Source organism: Squalius cephalus, assembly GCF_949319135.1.
Source record: "Squalius cephalus genome assembly, chromosome: 17".
Taxonomy (NCBI): domain Eukaryota; kingdom Metazoa; phylum Chordata; class Actinopteri; order Cypriniformes; family Leuciscidae; genus Squalius; species Squalius cephalus.
This window is the reverse complement of record NC_137138.1, coordinates 28,198,502-28,221,616: the sequence shown is the minus strand read 5'-3', so window position 1 is coordinate 28,221,616 and position 23,115 is coordinate 28,198,502. Positions and strand designations below refer to the sequence as shown.

The window sequence follows — 23,115 nt, the reverse complement described above, 5'->3', positions numbered from 1 at the left end:
GCCTCATTTATTTGACAGTAGGGATCTCATTTTTTGAGTAAAAAAAACATTATTTTTGAATAATTTTGGAAATATTAAATGAAATCTGAAGAAAATTGGCACTGTTTATCACACTAGTCTACTTTAATATTTCACTAGGAATTTTATTTTGAAAAACTTTTATTTTGTAAAAAATTGTACATAGTCACACTTGTGGTCTTCCCGGGTCAAAATGACCCGCCTATAAAAAATACTTATAAATCACTCATTATACCATATTTTCACCCAATCTTGGATTCAATCTTTTTGTCAACTTGTTCTCTTTCAATTAGGACTGGTTTTGTATTTCCATTTGCATCTGATTAATCGTGGGCCTCATTTATCTGAGAGTAGGCATCTCATTTTTTGAGTAAAAAAAAAATATTTTTGAATAATTTTTGGAAAAATAAAATAAAATCTGAAGAAAATTGGCACTGTTGATCACACTAGTGTACTTTAATTTTTCACCAGGAATTTTGTTTTGAAAAACTTTACTTGTGTACAATATGGTACAGAGTTACACTTGTGGTGTTCCACTGGGCCATTGAGGGCCATTGTGGGCCATTGTTTCAATGGGCCATTGAAAGTTAATGGGAGAGACCAATGCAAACAATGAATGGAACAACACAAAATAGGTATCATTTTAAAGCTTAGAATCTCAGCTTTTTAATGCATCTAATCACTTTGATCAACTCCTAACGAGAGCTGAGTTATCACTCTAAAACAAGAGTGTTCCCCCGCAGGCGCCACCTAGCTGCGAAATAAATAATCATAATATTTTTCAAAACTGTTACCTTGATCAACTTAAAATAGGTGTCATTTGAAAGCTTAGAGTCTGAAACTTACAATGAATGTAGCCAGTTTGATAAACTCCTAAGTAGTGCTGAGTTATTTGCTGATAAATAGAAAAAAACAAATTCATAATTTATAAACTACTTTTTTACTACATTCAGCAATATGTCAAATACATCATACAGCTCAGATAGTCCTGTGTCATATGTCATTTGAAAGGTCTCAATTAGTAGAATACAGCAAGCATAATTGTTTCAGGCTTTTTTCTAAACTTGAGTGAGATTTTTGTAAAAGAAGCCCTTCAAGAGACCCATGTGTAAACCATACATGGATGATGGAAGTTTAGACACATTTCCACTCGTAACTTCATGAAACATGCTCCGATTGTGGAAAATAACACATCATTATTTACAGCAGATGCTTACAATTAAAATGAGTCCAAACTCAACATAATCCATCACTCAGAACTAAAGATATTCCTCATGGAGTTCTAACACAAAAAATACTACAGACACACAGACTCACATAGCCAAGCAAGGTAGCTTAGACTTGGCCTTTTTACTCGTAACTTCATGAAACATACATCGATCATGGAAAATGACACATCGTTATTTACAGCAGGAGCTCACGATTAATAAGAGCCCAAACTCAATATATTCCATCAACAAGATCTAAAGATATTCCTCATGGCGCTCTAACACAAAAAATACCACAGACGCACCTAGCCAAGTATATACTCATGAAGCTCTCACGTTTGGTTTTTGCTCATAACTTCATGAAGCATGCACAGATCGTAGAAAAATGTACATCATTATTTTCAGTAGACTATCACAATTAAAAAGAGCCCAAACACAGCACAATCCATCACTCGGATCTAAAGATATTCCTAATGGAGTTGTAACACACAAACCCCCACAGGCGCTCACAGAACTTTGAATATAGATGTAGCCTAGCACTTATGTCGCGTTTTAACTCGTAACTCAATGAAGCATGCATAAATTGTGGAAAATGGCACATCATTATTTACATGAGATTGTTAAGATTAAAAAGAGCCCAAACTCACCATAATCCATCACATGCTCATATGTGTACATAAACAATGAACATGCTCCTGAAAATGTTTCAGTCTCTCCCATTCACTTTCAATGGCCCATTGAAACAATGGCCCTCAATGGCCCAGTGGAACACCACAAGTGTAATTCTGTGCCATTTTGTACAAAATAAAAGTTTTTCAAAACAAAATTCCTGGTGAAAAATTAAAGTACACTAGTGTGATCAACAGTACCAATTTTCTTCAGATTTTATTTAATATTTCCAAAATTATTCAAAAATAATTTTTTTTTATTCAAAAAATGAGATGCCTACTCTCAAATAAATGAGACCTATGGTTAATCAGATGAAAATAGAAATATAAAACCAGTCCTAATTGAAAGAGAACAAGTTGACAAAAAGATTGAATCCAAGATTGGGTGAAAATATGGTATAATGAGTGATTTATAAGCTATTTTTTATAGGCGGGTCATTTTGACCCGGGAAGACCACAAGTGTGACAATGTGCCATTTTGTACAAAATAAAAGTTTTTCAAAATAAAATTCCTGGTGAAATATTAAAGTAGACTAGTGTGATAAACAGTGCCAATTTTCTTCAGATTTCATTTAATATTTCCAAAATTATTCAAAAATAATGTTTTTTTTACTCAAAAAATGAGATCCCTACTGTCAAATAAATGAGGCCTACGATTAATTAGATGCAAATAGAAATATAAAACCAGTCCTAATTGAAAGAGAACAAGTTGACAAAAAGATTGAATCCAAGATTGGGTGAAAATATGGTATAATGAGTGATTTATAAGCTATTTTTTATAGTCGGGTCATTTTGACCCGGGAAGACCACAAGTGTGACAATGTGCCATTTTGTACAAAATAAAAGTTTTTCAAAATAAAATTCCTGGTGAAATATTAAAGTAGACTAGTGTGATAAACAGTGCCAATTTTCTTCAGATTTCATTTAATATTTCCAAAATTATTCAAAAATAATGTTTTTTTTTACTCAAAAAATGAGATCCCTACTGTCAAATAAATGAGGCCTACGATTAATTAGATGCAAATAGAAATATAAAACCAGTCCTAATTGAAAGAGAACAAGTTGACAAAAAGATTGAATCCAAGATTGGGTGAAAATATGGTATAATGAGTGATTTATAAGCTATTTTATATAGTCGGGTCATTTTGACCCGGGAAGACCACAAGTGTGACAATGTGCCATTTTGTACAAAATAAAAGTTTTTCAAAACAAAATTCCTGGTGAAAAATTAAAGTAGACTAGTGTGATAAACAGTGCCAATTTTCTTTAGATTTCATTTAATATTTCCAAAATTATTCAAAAATATTCAAAAATAATGTTTTTTTTACTCAAAAAATTAGATCTCTACTGTCAAATAAATGAGGCCTACGATTAATTAGATGCAAATAGAAATGTAAAACCAGTCCTAATTGAAAGAGAACAAGTTGACAAAAAGACTGAATCCAAGATTGTGTGAAAATATGGTATAATGAGTGATTTATAAGCTATTTTTTTATAGGCGGGTCATTTTGACCCGGGAAGACCACAGGTGTTATAGGGTTTTGAACACCACATGAGGGTTAAGTGGGATTTTTCCACACAATAAAAAAACATGAACAGTAAACATTTCCTTTGTAAATTCCTTTTCCTTTACTAAACTATAATTTATTAGTTTTTGATAAAACAAATACATATGAAATGCACAACGACACACCTAAAGTCGGTCACAAACTCTACACACACGAGACGCGCGGAACTCTCCGCGTACATACCATAGGTACATACTCATATGAGACGCGCGTGCGCACACACACAAACTCGTGCACATACACATACTCAATGTGACCCGAGCACACACACAAACTCTCCGCGCACATACTCATATGAGACGCGAGCACACACACACAATACCATAAAGATGTGGAAAAGTCGATCAAAAGTGTGGCTACAGAAATTTCTCCAGGCTCGATGCCAACAGCGCGCGATGCAGTATGTGCGGTAAAATAATTGCTGCAAAGACCGGTACCACGACAAATATGATGAAGCCCTTGACAGTGCACGGAGTAAACATAAGAGCAGAAAGTTGCTCCGTCTTCGACTGGTAAATGAAGATATACCTTGTTGATCTGTCTGATATAGTGTTTATATTGCAATAATGTACACTTCCGTTCAAAAATGTGTTGGTTAGTCAGAATTTTTTTGTAATGTTACAAAATATTTCGTTTTTAAATAAAACTAAATTACGCGGCTGAAAATAACCGTGCTTTCTGTTACTGAGCCTCTGTCTGTCACGATCGTCCTCTTAAAAGTGGAAGCTTGTGCGTAGAAGCAATATTGAAACTTTGTTGATGTTGTTATTGTCATGCGTGTTCTGGTTATTTGCGCATGATTAAACATGAGTCTTTATATGGCGATAAAACAAAGCTTTGTTGCGTTATTTTTTTGAAGTGGGGATTGGGGGTGCGCCAACCCGGTTGGGACATAGTAGGGGGTGCGCAGGAAAAAAAGTTTGGGAACCGCTGCATTAAAGTGATCAAAAGTGACCTTAAAACATGTGTAATGTTACAAAAGATTTGTTTCAAATAAATGCTGTTCTTTTGAAATTTTTATTCAAAGAATCATGAAAAAAATTTATCAATTTCCAAAATATTAAGCAACAAAATGTTGATTTCTGAAGGATCATGTGACACTGAAGTAATGATTTTGAAAATTCAGCTTTGACATCACAGTAATAAATTACATTTTGAAATATATTCAAATAAAATAACAGATTTTAAATTGTAAAAAAAAATTTCCTTTGTGCTTTTTTTGTTCCTTTGTGCACTGGCTAAGGAGCATGAGTCAAACTGAAAAAATAAAACCAAAGTTTTTCTGAGGTAATGTGTTATGCAATATAGTTAAAATGGATTTCATAAAATTGGTATCGAAAAAAGTATCGTTCAGGAACCGGTATCAAAATCAAGGTATCGGTATCGAAATTTTTTGAACGATACCCAGCCCTGTTGTTTACACAGGGCGCATTCTGGGACTGATTCCAGCAATATTACTAGGTCCCCATTCCGGGATCGAGCTTTCCTTTTTCTGTTTTGAATGCGCGCTCGCTTTCACTTTCACGCGTACCCTGTGCATATAGGCCTATAATTTGCTGGCATAACGGAGACGCTATTAATATATCAGGGTATTGAAATGGGTTTTGAAAGCCCACCCACTATTACTTTCACTTTCGTGGGAGCAGCGGCACGAACTAGGGGCGTACACGATACACTCGTGTCACGATTCGATACAAATCGCGATACTGAACTCATGATACTATTGTGATATTTTAAGCCAAAATAAAGATTTTTATTATATTCACCCATTGAATTATTATATATTATATTCAACATTATATATAGTAATTGAATGTAGCAATGTCACTGAAACGTAGTACACGCGCTTTCAATACAGGCATTTGTTGGATTTAGACAAGCCGCGCACGCGCACACACAATCTCCCGGTGCTTTATATGTCCCACCTCTCCCGCTATTAATGCACTATACATATAATAAACCATCTAAAATGCTTTGAATAATGATATGAAGGCATTTAAAAATGACTATTCCCAAACTGTAGGCTAAATGGTTAATTCATCCATAATTAATTATTCTGCATGCCATTTCCTCACGCGAGAAAACATGTCAAACAACAACTACCACAACAAGCCTAGTATATATTTCCATTGAATATGGATGGGGCAACACATTTTGTTGGAAAAGAAATCATAAAGGTAGTTTATTTGTTGTTGTAAGGGGTGGGTGATAACGCTATCACTATATAGTTATTTTGCATTGAATAAAGTTATAATACATTTTTGGTACCATTGAAATTTCATAAATCTCATCACCAATTTCAATATCACAAAAAACATACTAGCAGAAGTATAAAAAACAGTTCACTGAAGTCAAATAAACAGCAAGTTAAAAAAAAGAAACAAATAAACTGATTACTAGCAATAGGACAAAAACTACAAGAGAACAAAAGACACAAATAAAACATCTACTTGAAAAACTTCAAGCACTAGAGAAAAAAGAAAAAGAAAAAAAAACCTACCAGTTAATCGCATCTGCCAGTATATCAACTACCCCTAGCTGTGTTGTTTAAATTAATAAATATATGTTTTTTTAATTTATCCCAGTCCCTGTCCATTGTGACTGTGGACATTATATTATGTAGACTTTTTCCTTTTGTGTTGCACAGAATTCTTAAAATAAATTACAATTTTCTTTCTTAGGTGAATTAATTTACACCCTTGAGTGTAAAACAAGTCATAAGAAATGCTGGCATGGAGGGATCCCATTGAAAATACAAAACTATTAACTTAATTTTTTTCAAAATTAAGTAAATTAGCATAAATATAAATAAAAATGGATTTTTGATTGCACTCACCCTCTTTGAGCCGATCTCCCTCTGCTTTAGTTTTTTTTTGTCTTTCAGATCCAGCGAGATCCACCAAGTGCAGTTTGGACACCATGACATCATTCCTTTACAAATAAATTATATAATTAAAATATATTATATAAAAAAATTATATTTATTTTGTGTGTGTGTGTGTGTGCGCGTGCGTGCGTGTATGTATGCATGTATGTATCCATATATTAGCATACATTAGCAGTTCACCATAATCATTTTTAGACCTGCATACTTTACTTCAATTAGCACCTTCTTGCATCAAAACAACAAATGCTTATCACTTTTCTCATGCGCATCTTTCAAACACAAGCTGCATGTCCATTCTAAATAGGGCTGCAACTAAAAATTTTGATAATCGGTTAATCTGTCGATTTTTCCTATTAATCAGATGAAAAATCTAAAAATCATTATACATTCAATTAATTTCAATCCATTATTTAAAAAATAAATAAATAAAAAAAAAATAATAATTCCACATCCTGCCCAGTGCTGTCCTCCAAACAGTGTGAAATAATGCCTATGAATAGGGGATGCATCTATGTAGGCTATGCTGTACAAAAGCAAAAAAAGGTTATAATACAAACATTAAAATAGTAAGCAATCAGTTGATTTTAGGTTTAATATGTAAAGCAGAAATGAAAACAAAATTTTCTTTTAACTTTTACGAGGTATGAACACAAACAATCCCTTGTCTGAATAGTTATATTAATGGGTTATTCTAACAATAAATGTGATTACTTTTGTTACATGTAGAATTTTAAAACCTACAATTTATTTCTAGCAAAAATGTTTTAGCAAAATGTGTATTTCAGTCATTAAAGTATCAGTCAATAGATTTATTGCGCTCCTGTTTTATTGCGCTCCGTCTTTTTGACATGCATGTGCGCACCAGTCTGTCTGTCAAGTCTGTGATGTTTAGCAAGACGCTTGTCAGAATATACAAAAAATGGAAATACTCATGGGACTTTCTTACATTTACAGGTAAGGATATAATCATAAAATATAAGTTATGCGCTGAGAAAAAAACACGTGTCAGATGCATTGAACAGCACACGCATCTGTGAAAGCACGACAGGGCGAGCGCTTGCTGTTGGTTTAAGTGCTTATAAATATAAAGCATTCTCATGTTTCCGACAATTAAATCATGTATCTTTCCCGGAGCAGCTCACTCTGTGTACTCCACTATTTTCCATATGCTTTTTGTCCAAAGAAATAGGTTATTCACTATTGTAAAGCAACGTGCACAGAGTGCAGACACGATTAATCGATAATCAAATTTGTTGTTGATCACTTTCACTATAGATAATTGATTTTATCAATTGTTGCAGCCCTAATTCTAAATATATAATCTTGTGACAAATTAGCTAATTTTTCTCCAATTCTGTAAAACCTTATACATCTTATACAGCCAACTGTCAAATTTGACAGCCTCCAAACAACTACTTCAAGTTGCTTAGTTTAACAGCATATGCCAAGATTACATACTTGTCTCCTTTGCGTCGCTGCTCCAGTGATATGGTAAAAATGGCATGTGAGCGAGATGAGGCTGCATTCATGGCTGTTGAGCCCACTGTTCGTGCAGAGTTTCCCAACTCAAGACAGCTCACCATTTCATGAGCGGTGAACACATCCTTTTCTGTCAGTCCAACAATCTACACCAAGAAGACCGAAAACAAAAACAGACACCAGTGGTCATACAGGGCACATGGGAATTAAGGATGTATTCAGAGACGACAGCCTTGTGGGTAGCGCTCCAACGCACAAGTGCAGTTGTCCCTGGGAGGTAAGCCCAGATTTGTGGTCCAATTTTCACTCGCCCACAATCAGGGTTTGAAATTAACACCCGCCAAATGTGGGTAAAACTCCACAGTGACGGATAACACATCAACACACTACCCAATTAGGTGGGTTATGATTAAAATATTATGCTCTATCACTTTGCATGGTATCACTATCAGAGCCTTTACCCTAAAAGGAGCCTCAAATTAGGGGTGTGACGGTTAGTATATAACCCTGAGACCGACGGTTATAGTTGAACACCGTCATTAGATCTCTATAACCGCCATAACCGTGTTATTAAAATATTTTTTACAAACATTTTTTTATCAAAGAGAATGTTTAAATACTAACTAAAAACAATTGTTAACAGTCTGTGTCATTAATGGTCTACGTCGTTTCCAACTGTATTTGATTCTTTGCCAAGTACCAATGCAAGTTTTGTTTTGTAAATCGTCAGACATGATTTTTACCACTTCATTAAGTTTTTCTTTGTAGAAAGCCTTTCTTTAAAGCAAATTTCGTTTTGTATAAATTGTATCTTAATTTTAATAAATGTTTCATCAACCAATTGCATGTATTTAATAAATAAAAAGTATAGGGATATAATAATATAGCAGACAATATAATAACCGTGACATGGAGGCGCCGGTGCGCCGCGTTCACTTGCAGTGCATTGTGAACTAGAGCGCATCTCATCGTAAATGAATGAAACTCAGTGTAGACTAGGGCTGGGCGATAAAACGATAACGATAATTATCGCGATATAATTTTTCTCGATAAAATGATATCAAGAGTTCGATAAATGTTCGATAATGTTTATGCGCCAAAAGCGGAACAAAACTCATTTGAACCACGCACCACACGGACCATTTATCCGCTCGGCTCAAAGTCCAAACGGCAGCGCGAGCTCACTAGAACAGATGCGTTTAACCAGAGCCCGTCTAATTTTCCTATTAGACATTCTCTGGTTTAACTCTGATCGGTCTCTGTCACGAGATCCAGTGAGAAGCGCTTGAATTCAGCGAAGAACACAATGTCTCCGTGATTTAAACCAGTTTAAAGGCAGATGAAACAGCGCTGACAAACATGAGAAACACTTGTGCGCAACGATACTGTCAGAAGGCTTTTCCGTCTACAAATTCCCATCATTTACCATGGATTTACTGTAACGTTAGCCTAGTAATATTAACTGCACCATGAAATGTGGGATATTGAATTGTATTATATTAATGTAGACGATGTATTAAATTAAAGGACTGATGGAATATAAATACAGTATTTAATCATGTATTTAGGCTACTGTTTTTCATACAAATACCATAGAAACCATAACGTTACATTTTGCCATGATAGTGAGGTTATCATGATCTAAATGCATGATACTGGATGACCAATGGTTAAGTTTAATAAAACTCAAACGGTCAGAATACTACATTTTACCAAATAAAAATTAGCACATGCAGAAACTAAGAAATTAATTGTCCAATAAAGATATTTATTTTGTTAAGGAAAAATGACAAATGTTTGAATGTTCTACCTCAGATTTGTGAAATGTTCACCAGTTTGGCAAGTGTTTGTCCTGATATGTTCTGACAATAAAGAGTAGTTTAAAACCACAATTAACGCTCTGGTTTCTACAACTTTCACTTAGGAGCAAAAATCTGCCTTTAAAGGAGCTGTATGTAAGAAATGTATTTCAATTAATCATAAAATGGCCCTGATATGTCACAAGACATTGAGAAATCATGTTCATTTCAAATACTTATATCACTGACAACAGTAGTCCGGCCAGGATATTGTCATTTAAAAGTGATAGTTGCAGCCCTCAACTGATGTTGATGTTGTCATGTTGTGTTTTGGCCTGATGCCCCACCCTCCACCTATCTACCAATCACGAAGTCAGTTGTGTTTCAGCATGCGGGTTGCCAGCTCTGCTCTAGTTACCACAGCTGCAGCTACAAACGTGTCAGCCTACGTTCCTGCTGGATTCTGCAGCCTATCTGGCAACCTCGAGTCAGGGGGGAGGGGGAGGGGATACACTGCTCTACAGTAATTTGAAAGTGATTGCAGTACCAGTTTTGGCCACAATCTTACATACAGTTCCTTTAAACTTGAAAGAAATAAAGATTTGACTTTTATCGTGATAATTATCGATATCGACTGATATAAAAAAAACTTATCGTGATTTTTTTCTTTTTTTCTGGCCATATCGCCCAGCCCTAGCGTAGACCTATGTCTCATACATTAGCATTAAATATCTTTGCTGCATTCTTTCTAGAACAGACAAGGGCTTTCTTGAGGCTCACATCAGCAGAGCATTGCATCGTCCATAGACCGCAAAACAATCAGCGGATGGCGGGCGGGTGCGGCTTTGAAATTTGGTCAAAAAACGTTGGTGCGAATGAGTTTTGTGATGCGGTTGCGGATGAAATAATACCCCATCCGCGTATCTCTATCGATAACAACATTGAACACTACACAAATATTAATTAAATTTTTTTTAATTTACGCGATCAAATAGCTAATCAGTGTCTGCTCGTTTATTCAAACTAAGTTGTCCTATAACAGACAAACGTCACATTGTTTGAAATTCAGCAGATCAACAGCCTTGAGCAAACCATCAGTTTAGTTCTAACACGCCCATCTTTAAAAGGGGTAAGGATACTTAATGTATCAAATAATGAGACTAAGTTCGATACTTTCATGTCTCGCCCATTTAAATTAAACTGTCCTGATGCAATTTGTTGAGGCTCCAGTTGATCTTTGCTGATCTTGTCTTGATGTGAGAGAACCAGTGGAAGTCAGAGGATCTTTGGTGAATGGAAAGACAAGGCCGCAGTCTGGCACAAGCTTGGGAGTCCTTAGAAAACTTCTAGTTCAGCATCATCTTCATATCAGGATTTCAGAAAGGGACTAAGAGCGTGATCTTGTGATCAGTGATTTTTAAAGCATGAAGATGTCACATCCTCTGGAGGTGTGTGAGTTGTTCCCTTTGGAGGGAATTTATTTACGACCTTTTGTTCAAGCAGGCCTCTGAACATGTCATTTGACTGGGTGTTTAACCATAGAATCTTCAAGATTCTTATAATACTAATGCGTCACAAAGCTAGCAAAATGTAATGTAAATTTACAAATGGGGACGAAGATTGGAGTTTATAGAGACTAAACATGCTACACATATGATTTTGGTTAACCATAGTATGCAAGTCTGAAACATTAATCCAAAAGAGTTTAAAAGAGAATGAATACATGGACCAAACCACATAAAAGGAAAATCATGAGATGGGAAAATTAGATGCATGTTATACATCTCAAGTGGTTGTATGTAGAATATATAGGATTAAAAGTAGGGATGCACCCAATACTGAGATCATGTACTCATACATGCAAAAATGCTCCAATACCAACAACCGATACCAGGCAGCGTTTGTACACTTGTGTCCAGACAAAAAAACACTGACAACAAGAGTATAATGGGGATAAAAAAAGAAGGCAGTCTATGAAGTAAATGTATCTTATTAGTGGAATATTAAACGAAATATGGTAACACATAGCTGTGGTACGCAAGCTGATTAGAGAAAAACGTGCAGTGGATTGAGTACGCAGCAGCACAGACATGTGAACTCGTCGAGCGCATCCCTTTTCATAGATGTCAGTGGAAAATTTGTAGTTCAGTCGGATGAAAGAAAGGAGAACGAGGCATGTAGCTTTTTATTAACGGTCCACTCAGCACATGTTATTTGGATTCAAACTAAATCGTATATTTAAGTATAACATGAAACTGTTACCTGATTTATGTATAAGGAGTGATTACTAGTGGTCGACCGATATTGTTTTTGTTTTTTATGGCCGATGCCGATATCTTAGAGAGGAGGATGAAAGTCACTTGCTTTGTTGTGAAATCACAAACTTTTCAAATGACTGAGTTGGTCTAATAATCTGTGAAGATTCATTTAACCAACATGCTATTGTAAATAAATGGCGGAAAAATTATGGATGGAACATGATTTTTTTAAATATATAATTATATATAAAAAAATTCTATAATTCAGAAGGTATGTTTTAGAGGAAGCAACAATTTTTAATCACTTAGTGTCTGACAGATGTGTGACTATGCACCTGTGTAGTGGTGCACATTTGTGACTAGGGGTGTCCATGGTTAACCGATTAACCGATTAACCGTTAAAAATTGCGTAACCGAGTGAAACATTTTGCTCGGTTAAGTGGCGTCAATGGCGTGCATTGAATTTAGTTGTAATACATTTTTGCACCACCAGAGACCGCTAGACCAGTTTTCTAATATGAAGCGGGCAAAGATAGCGCGCGTCCGAGAGTGAAGGCTGTGCGCGAGCCAGAAACAAACATAGTATCCGCGCCACTGATCGCAGCACAATAATATCTGTCTGCAGAGCCGCAGAGCCACAGCTTTACCCCAGCAGTTTTACCCCGCGCATGCACAGTTTCATCACAACAGTTTTACCCGCAGAATCCGTTTACCGTTACATTAACCCATACAATTTGTATTATGCATTTCCTAAACATGTACTTGCTAATCAAACACTTTATATGAACAAACTACTAATCTATAAAACACAATAGGTCTTCCGACCTTTTACTATTGTGTTGATATGCGCGAGGGAGAGAGAGCAATACAGCGCTCGTGTTGTTTGAAGGCGGTGAGAGTGCGCGCGCGCGGCCGGGGCTCTCTCACTGTTTGTTCTTATGCGCCCTGTCCACTGATCTAAATAATTAGTTGTTACGACGACTTATTTGTTCCCTCGTTTTAATAAATCGTGGACACGTTGAACTAATTCCCTCCCTCATTTTGATTTAACGAATTACAACGTGGCCAAAAACAGTTTGATACTATTAGTGAATGCTAAAGACCTATTTTTTTGTGAATTGGTGAATATTCAGGTGAATTATTTCGTGGCCACGAATTAATAATAATTAAACTGTTTTTCTTACCTGTGAAGATAGCTCTTCAGTGAAGGCCGACTATTCTCGTACAGCTTTTTATTCCTTTTTTGGTGAATTGTTTCGTGGCCACGAATTAATAATACCTCAGCACGTTTTACAAGACCCTTCTCGATCGCAGCGGCAACGAGCACTTTGATCACTTGATTTAAAAAACAAAACATTTCAGCGCTAGATCGCCTAAAAAAAATTTACGCCTATCTCGGGATTGCGGCGCGCACACTATGGTTAACCGAGTATTAAAGGGGTCATGAACTGGATTGTTTTATTATTTTATAATGTTGCCTGGGGTGCCCTTATAATGTTAGTATGATTTTTACATCAAAAATTGTCATAATTTATAAATAAAAGCCATTTTTCCAAGCCTGATTTCTGCCTCAGATTTGAACGCTCCGTTTTAAGGGGCGTGTCTGCTGTGAGACTGCAGTGTAAACGCCCACTGCTGTGATTGGCTGACATGCTTGCAATGAAATGGCTAGTATTACATGAACTCTCTCGAAAACTTTTACTACGTTTTTACTATTACAGCTATCGAGATTAACAAATCGTAAAAAGTATGGTTTAAAGCATTATATTTAAATCTATTCCATCACATGAAAGGTTGCAGCATGATGAGCACTGAGCAGATGACAGACAGTCTGTTGATCGCGTGAATAAAGATCTTATCATTGCAACACAATTTTTGCACTCTCACAAATGCTTACACCAAATCACAATGCAAACACGATGTGAGTACACAGTAAGAGCTTCGTTGTGTAGTGTAACAGTGTCATTATTTCATCACGAGTTTGGTAAGTGTCCAGATAAGCTCTCGCGGCTCGCGCTGTGCTGTTTGATTGACAGCTTGGGCGAAAGGGATCGTTCTTTGATCGCTTTCTGTAGGCTATATAATTTAATAACAGTTTAAAAAAAGATTATTTTCATAATACTACAAGAAATTATGTGAAGTTGATCGTTTAGTCACTGATGCATAAACAGTATTGAACGATTTTAAGAGAATCTGAACTTGAATAATTACACCGAAATCACTGATCGCAGATCAGGCATTAGAATACACATGGTTACTTACATGTTGCTGGCAGATCCGTGTCGGGAAATTGTGATTGACTGATTTAATAAAGTTTAACCATGCTGGAATCCGAAGGAAGCTTATGACTGTCTTCTTCCACAAACAGGCACTGCACAATATTTAGTAAACAGCATGTTTATTGCTTGTAAGTAGCTCGATCCGGTAGCAATTATCATGTCGTCCTATGTTATTTAGCATGTTTGGGCGAATCGGTGGGCGGGGCTAAACAGGCCGTGTTGAAGTAGGCGTTTATCTTCTTTTGTGGAGGCGGTGTTTTATCCTCTTTGACGTCATAGTTCCCCACTTTGAAAAACGAGTCGTTTGCTGAGCCTGATGTCTATAAAAGCTTTTATTGGACTAACAAGGTAGTTTTCAGTTCTGAAACTTACAGGATATTATTATAGTATGATGATCTCTTATATGTCAAAAGCTCAAGGAAACTTTGATTTCTCAGTTCATCACCCCTTTAACCGCTAAGGGCCTCGGTTAACGGTTAATGAAAAACTTGAAAACGTGCAGCCCTATTTGTGACTGTCCTGCTAAGTTCGGGATCTCTGCAATTTATAGGCTCTGATGCCCATACACTTAAAGGACAATTCCGGTATTTAACACTTTGAGTCTATTTTATAGTTTGTTTTGGATGAACAAGAGTGGTGGACAAAGAAATTTTGTCAATGGTTCCTGTCGCGACTTTTTGACTATTTTAGAATTGCCCATGACCGCATTTGAATGGGAGTCAATGGCCATGCACAAACATGTCCTTAAAACAACCCTTAACGTTCGTTTTCAAAACTGTGCAACTCACCGAGTGGTTAGTGGTGTTCGTTGATGTTCCAAAACAAGTAGCGTAGCGAAATACAGTTTCTGTCGTGTTTTATTTGGCATTTTGTAAAATCCATTGATTTCCATAGGAGGACTAATTGCTCGTTGATATTACTGCGCTAACGGAAACGGAAAGGATGCTGTTTACATTTGATTGTAGTCTTTTAGGTCTTTTCGCTCGGTTTCCTGTCTCTCAGAAGCTATGCTCGCCTCAACGCTGAAATCCTACGAATTCCTGATAAGAATTAAACTAGTAAAAACTATAATAATTCTTAAAAAAAAAAAAAAAAAAAAAAAAAGCTATGCTCGCCTTAGAAGGCTAGCGTGAGCAGAGCAACGGAAGTTGCGGAAGTTTATACGCGGTTGTGAGGTATCTGAAAAAATAGTTCCACTATAGAAAAATAAACGGATTGAAATCATACATTGCGCCGATATATTTGTTTTTAATCATCAACGAACACCACTAACCACTCGGTGAGTAGCACAGTTTTGAAAACGAACGTTAAGGGTTGTTTTAAGGACATGTTTGCGCATGGCCATTGACTCCCATTCAAATGCGGTCATGGGCAATTCTAAAATAGTCAAAAAGTCGCGACAGGAACCATTGACAAAATTTCTTTGTCCACCACTCTTGTTCATCCAAAACAAACTACAAAATAGACTCAAAGTGTTAAATACCGGAATTGTCCTTTAAGGCAAACTCATGACTCATGATTAGACTCATGCTCTTGATTGCTGATCGTTCACTCAGCACATGTTATTTGGATTCAAACTAAATCGTATATGCAAGTATAACATGAACTGTTACCTGATTTATGTATGAGGAGTGATTACTAGTGGTCGACCGATATTGGTTTTTTGATGGCCGATGCCGATATCTTAGAGAGCAGGATGGCCGATATAAAGCCGATATTTTTATTATATACTTTATATTTATTTTAATCAATATTTTATAAATTTTAAATAAATTAGAAAACAAATCTTTAAAATAAACATGCTTATACTTTAGATGGCAACTTCTTGAATCTGCAATCCTATTACAGTATTTTTCACAAATAAAATAATTGTTTAAAAATGTGAATAAAAAGCAAGTAAACACTGTAACATTGCACTCAGTAATCTGGTAATATTGTGCGCACTGGTAATCATATTTTTTCAAATAAAGACAAGGTAACGCTAATATTACATACAGCACACAGTGAAAACGCTGGATATAGCACAGCATATTTTAAAATGAAGGATTTAAAGTTTTTCGATCGCGTCTCCTGTGAAGCTGATCTTCTGTTTGCATTCACTCACTTCGCACGGACCGACCGCCACTCGCACTAACACGTTTATGCAGGCTACAAATGCACACACAAGATATCACAGCTGGATTCCATTAAATCTGCAAGGTTTGTGAAATTAAATGTTTATTAGATATTCAGAGATTTGTTTAAATGATGTAGATGCGCATTTGCTGAATGTTGACAGTAAATGAGATAATATAAAAGCAACACTTTACTTTTTCGCATACCATTTACTTTTTGTTTATCAGTTCTGTCTAACAAAGTATTAGATATGACTGACAGAGATCGTAAACTAATGAAGACAGAGAATGTGAGTGAGCGCTGTGTGATCAGGCGCTGCTGTTCTCTTCTCAGGCACTGGTGTTCTCAGCGCCGCCCGTCAAAATAAAAGTCCCGCTTCCAACACATCGGCCAATCAGAAAAACTTATCGGCCGATGCCGATATTTTAAAAGTGCCAAATATCGGCCAATATATCGGCCTTGGCGATATATAGGTCGATCACTAGTGATTACCCACATTATTACAGGACGTGTGCAAGTCAAGAAGTTCCATGAACGCAAACATCCAAAGCACGCACTTTTTTTCATCCCTAAAAATTTTCCAAAGGAAATATTTATTTGATGAACAAATTAAGTCAACTACTATGATTTATATTATTTTGGTTTCTCTACCAATACATTTTAAAATTACAAATGCAGAGAAACTACAGGTATCCGGTTATATGGTATCGGCAAGTACCAAAAATAAAAGTATCGGTATCGGACTCGCTCTGGAAAAAGTGGTATCGGTGCATCCCTTAATTAAAAGAGTTTATTTCTCCTTCTCAACAAGGATTAAGTGAGAGTCAACTCTTTGCAAATTCCTTTTGGGGTCGTAAAAAGTCTTTGTCTTAATGTGTCCTGTAACAGCCGGGTTCTGCCAGTGTGTTAGCTTCATTTGGGATGTTATTTTTTTATTTTATTTTTTTAGGGGGGGGGGGGGGGGGGGGTCATAGACCTTTGTTGGGAGAGTGAGTTTGCTGGATTATTCATTAAATATAATGAATAATTTGTGTGTGTCTGATTGGTCCAGATGCTACACGGCCAAGAAAAAATCGCAAGCAGTGAATCTCTACTACCCCCTTTTTAGGGGGATTTTGAACAGGACATGGGGTTTGAAGATTAGGTTCATAGCAGTTGTAATGGGCATTTTTTCAAATCTACCAATATTTGCTCTTATTGCAGCAACTTTTTACATTGACCAGCATTTACCTAATGCAATAACAATTGGTAATACTTGAGAAAGGCTACAGAAGTCTAAAACAATCTCTGAGTAAGGTAGTCAAAACACGTAACCACATCAGATCTGTTCTGAATGTGACCTATACACCAAGACTACTACCTTACTTATATCATGCCACTTAGCACTTTCATAAGGTATCCCATGTAAAAAATGAAGCTTGCAAAATACTTTGTTTCAGGCCATCAACAGGGCTGAAATACTAAATTCCAATTTTTTACTTTCCAAAATTCTAATCAAATTCTAAAATACTTAGATTAATACTAAATCAGTATTAATATGAAAGGGGGGGGGGGGTCAAATCACATTTCACCTAAGGTGAAATAAGAGGGGAGGGTCTCAATGAAAGTGGTCACAGGAAATGTATTTGAAACACACATTAATACCATTGGGAAACAGTGATGATTCTCAGCTGATCGAACCCGAAAAATATCTTATAACAACTGGGAACACGGCCAAAGGTTTTAAAAAGCATGAGGGTGAGCAAGATCAAGTAAATGGGGTCAATTGTAAGTTCATGCTCATACTACAAAAATACTTTGTGGTTCTGCATGGTTATAGATTGTAAAACTCACTTTGATGCCGTCTTTAGGATCCTCTCTGATACTGATGACGGGTTTGTCCTTTGACGTACACAGCAGGTCCAGTATCTCTTCATTGTAAATCTAAGATTTAAATAAAAAGTTTTTTTTAAAACACACCCCTAAGTTACACAAAATAAGTATTGACTTCATTCATAAATTAAATCCATAAAGGAGGACAACATGCTATGCAAGTTATACCTCAAGGTAAGATACAGTAAGTAGAAATTCACAGTCTGCACATTTAGACTTTTCCTGATAGATTCTTCGTATCACTCGCGGGATGACTCCAACTGTAGGCTCGTTCTCTTGTTCAGATGTGTATGTGCCACCCATAGAGAACGTCTTCCCTGACCCTGTCTGTCCATAGGCCAGAACAGTGGCATGATAACCTGTGATTGCAAACAACGAACATTCGTTTACATTGAAGTTATTTGATATTAACCATGCCTTGGGTCTTAGCATCAGATGGCATAAACTTGGACCTCACAACACGTTTGCGGAGTCTGATGAAAAAAAAAAAAAATTAACCATATTGGCTGAGGTTAATGCAACTTTCAATCCCCCAATCAACTCCCCTGTTCCTCGAGATCTACCTACCTGCAGAGCTCAGATCCAACACACCTGTCCGTAATTATGAAGTGCACCTGAAGATCTTAATTAGCTGGTTCAGCTATGTTTGATCAGGGTTGGAGCTGAACATTGCATGAAGGTAGATCTCCAGGAACAGAACTGGGCACTCTGATTTAAAGGGGTAGTTCTGCAAACAGAACCTTTTTTTTTTTTTTTTTTTTTTTTTAGAATACTAGAAACCAAACAGTTTTGGTTACTACAGAATACCATTGTATGGACAAAAAAATAAAAGAATCAAAGAAAATGTGTTCCACAGAAGAAAGAATATCACAGGTTGGAAACAACATTGTTGTTGTTCAGAAGCCCAGTCGTGCCCAACTCTTTGCGACCCCATGAAGTAAAGCATGCCAGGCCTCCCTGTCTTCCACTATCTCCATAGTCTGCCCAATTTAATGTTCATTGCATCAATGACACTAACCATCTCATCCTCTGCCTTCCCCTTCTCCCTTTGCCTTCAATCAATCCCAGCAATATTTAAATATTTATTTATTTATTTTCCCTCTTCAAGGCTTGCACCTAGGAACCTATTTCAAGGTTTGCGTTCTCAAGCCACCAGGCACTGTTGTTGTGCAAATAAGCGGGCCGGAGCGCCTTAAGGGTTTTCTATTAGAACGGTGTCGTGTAAGTTAATAACCAATGATCTTTGCAATGGAACTGAATCAATCAAAACTAACTTTAGCTGGACAATAACTTAATTCTAGAGCTGCTTTAAAGCCTAAACAATCTGTTACTTAAATGTCCTATTATCAAGTCAAGGTCAAGTCAACTTTATTTATATAGCGCTTTTCACAATGCAGATTGTATCAAAGCAGCTTCACAGTATTAAATAAAATAGTACATCAGTGTTTGTTTCTAGTGTAAAACGTCCACGTTTGGTAATGCTGATCAATAGTATTGTTGATTGATTGATTAAATTAAGTATCCCCAACTGAGCAAGCCAAAGGCAACAGTGGCAAGGAACCGAAAAACTCCATCAGGTGACCTAATGGAGAAAAAAAAGCCTTGGGAGAACCCAGGCTCAGTCGGGGGCCAGTTCTCCTCTGGCGTTTATGAACTAGAGACCGGATTTAACTGTAAGATTAAAAATATTATATAAATGCCTGGCTGAAGAGATGCGTCTTTAATCTAGTTTTAAACTGGGAGAGCGAGTCTGAGCAACGAACAGTATCAGGAAGGCTATTCCAGAGTTTTGGAGCTAAATGTGAAAATGATCTCCCTCCTTTGGATGATCTGGATATCCTAGGTATGACCAAAAGCCTCGAATTTAGTGATCTTAAAGAGCGCGATGGATTATAGGGCGATAGAAGATCCGTTAAGTAAACTGGAGCTAAGCCGTTTAGGGCTTTATAAGTCAGTAGCAATACCTTGTAATTAATACAGAACTTTATACAGTCCCTCCAGTTTTTCGCGATTCCGCGATCGCTGAATACAACGCAAAATCAACAAATTGTCGCATTTTTTTGCGATCCTGCATAATTCCTAATTTAACCGCAAAATAATCACAAAAATGAAAAAGACCTCACAAAACATTAAATTATAATCACCCAATTGAAAAATCTCTAGTTTAAAGTTTCAATGCATTTTACATGGATACAGATGTTGCGCACGCGTGATGTCTGTGAGCGGTCTGTCAGAAACATGGCGAAAGAAAATTTCTCACCTGCCCTCTCACATAAGCGCCAAGGAGCGGGCTAAGCAATATTCTGATATATTGCACGAGAGCATGCACGAGAGTGGGGGTAAATTGTTTTGTGTTGACCGAGTGACTGCCTGACTGCAGTGTGTGTGTGTGCGTGTGTGTGCGTGCGTGTGCGTGTGTGTGTGTGTGTGTGTGTGACTGACTGCTTGTCACCGCCTGTCAGCGTAAATTCTCTTTATAGCGCTTGAACAAATACACATAGCAACAATTACTTCAAAATATTCATCTTGGCGAGTATTTACGTAAAACTATCTGTAATAACTGATTGGGACGTTTGTCATTACTGTAGTAGGTCTTAAAGTGACAGTAACCTAATTTACCTGCTGTTGTCAGTGTTGTTAATGTTAATCAAGCAACAACAATAGGCTACAGCACAATTAAAAAAAAAACTAAATTATCCACTGTTTGTAACTGTATCCTTGTATTTATTTGTCCTGTTTTGTTTCTTTTTGTTATTTGTTCCTGTGTTCTTATTTCATTACTGAGTGTTTACTTGATTATTTAAATCATTTCTTGGATGTTCCTGGTTGTGCCCATAGGTTGTTTTAAAAGTTAATTTGATGAGAATTTGATTAGACAAAAATAAACAAGCTTTATGCATTTTGTTTGTGATTTATGTCATGTATGACTATTGTGCATCTGACATAATACTTTTATGGTAAATGTGATGTCCTAATTATAAAATATAAAAATCGCAAATTTTTTCGCAAATTTCTGGAAATTACCACCACAAAATCAGTCATTTTGATCGCAAAAATCACACAAAAAAATCGTGAAATCCTGGAGGGACTGTTTATAGGTAACCAATGTAGTGATGATAGAATTGGTGTTATATGGTCAAATTTTCTTGATCTAGTAAGAACTCCAGCGGCGGCATTTTGGACTAACTGTAGCTTGTTTATTGAGGATGCAGGACAACCAGCTAATAAAGCATTACAGTAATCTAGTCTCGAGGTCATGAACGCATGAACTAACTTTTCTGCATCAGAAACAGATAGCATATTACGTAGCTTAGCAATGTTTCTAAGGTGGAAAAAGGCTGTTTTTGTAACATATGAAATATGATTTTCAAAAGACAGGTTGCAGTCAAGTATAACACCCAGGTCTTTTACTGTAGATGATAAAGTAACAGGACATCCTTCTATGTTAAAGTTGTATTGTGAGAGGTTTTGTGGGCGTTTTTTTTAACCGATAAGTATTACCTCTGTCTTGTCTGGATTTAATAAAAGAAAATTGCGCGTCATCCAATCTTTATATCTTTAACACACACTGTCAATTTGGATAATTTAGCGTTTTCATCCGGCCGTGATGAAATATATATTTGAGTGTCATCAGCATAACAAATGGAAACTAATTCCATGTTTCCTTATAATATTTCCAAGTGGCAGCATATATATTGAGAATAATAGAGGGCCTAACACAGATCCTTGCGGCACTCCATAGTTTACTGGAGTTATGATCGATTTTTCTCCATTTAAATAGACAAAATGGTATCGGTCAGATAGGTATGATCTGAACCAGCTTAATGCTTGTCCTTGAACACCAGTATAATTTTGTAGTCGATCTAAGAGTATTGTGTGATCTATAGTATCGAACGCAGCACTAAGATCAAGTAAAACTAGTATTGAGATACAGCCTTGGTCAGAAGCTAAGAGTAAATCATTTGTGATTTTAACGAGCGCAGTTTCAGTGCTATGGTGCGGCCTGAATCCAGACTGAAACTTTTCATAGATGTCATTTTCATAGATGTCATTCGTAAGAAAGAGCCTAGTTGGGCAGACACAACTTTTTCTAGTATTTTAGACTAGAAAGGAAGATTTGAAATTGGTCTAATTTGCTAGGTTATTTTGGTCTAATTGTGGTTTCTTAATGAGTGGTTTTATAACTGCTAGTTTAAATGTTCTTGGAACATGACCTAAAGTTAAAGACGAGTTAATAATATTGAGGAGAGGCTCTTCCACTATAGGTAACACTTCTTTCAGTAGTTTAGTTGGTATGGGATCTAATAAACATGTTGTTTTAGAGGAAGTGATAAGTTTATTTAACTATTTGTTCTACAGTTGTAAAGCACTGTAATTGTTCTTGAGGGGTGATAATCGAGGCTGAGTTATAAGGCGCGATTGAGGATTGAACGTTTACAATTGTGGTTCTGATGTTTTCTATTTTCTCAGTGAAAAAATTCATGAAATCATTACTACTAAACTGTAACGTAATATTTTGTTCAGGTGACGCTTGTTTATTTGTTAGTCTAGCCACGGTGTTAAATAAAAACCTAGGATTGTTTTGGTTATTTTCTATTAGATTGCGGAGGTGCTCAGCCCTGGCTACTTTTAGGGCCTTTTTATAACGTGACGTACTGTCTTTCCAAGCGATTCTAAAAACCTCTAAATTAGTTTGTTTCCATTTACGCTCTAAATTACGGGTTTCTCTCTTTAGAACACACGTAGTATTGTTGTACCATGGTGCTTTAATTTTCTCTCTGACCTTTTTTAGTCTAATAGGTGCAACAATATCCAGTGTTCCAGAGAGAATGGTGCTCATAGTGCTGGTTAGTTCCTCTAATTCATCTGTTTGTTTGGGTTCACTGAGCATCTGAGACAGATCCGACAAGCAATTTGAAAAATTATCTATGGATGGATGGAAGGATTGTTCTGCCTAATCGATA

The 23,115-nt window shown here is 36.3% G+C and overlaps 1 protein-coding gene across 2 annotated transcripts in view; it reads right to left on the bottom strand.

Annotated features, from left to right (window-relative positions):
- Positions 1 to 23,115, bottom strand: part of kif4 (kinesin family member 4) — a 154,998-nt gene that overhangs the window by 96,547 nt on the left and 35,336 nt on the right. For both annotated transcript variants that reach the window (XM_079846990.1, XM_079846989.1), the window contains exons 4-7: positions 18,320 to 18,510; positions 18,113 to 18,202; positions 7,808 to 7,974; positions 6,299 to 6,393 (exon numbers count right to left, since the gene is read on the bottom strand). In XM_079846990.1, coding sequence (XP_079703116.1) covers positions 6,299 to 6,393; positions 7,808 to 7,974; positions 18,113 to 18,202; positions 18,320 to 18,510 — 543 coding nt within the window. The remainder of the gene's footprint in view (positions 1 to 6,298; positions 6,394 to 7,807; positions 7,975 to 18,112; positions 18,203 to 18,319; positions 18,511 to 23,115) is intronic.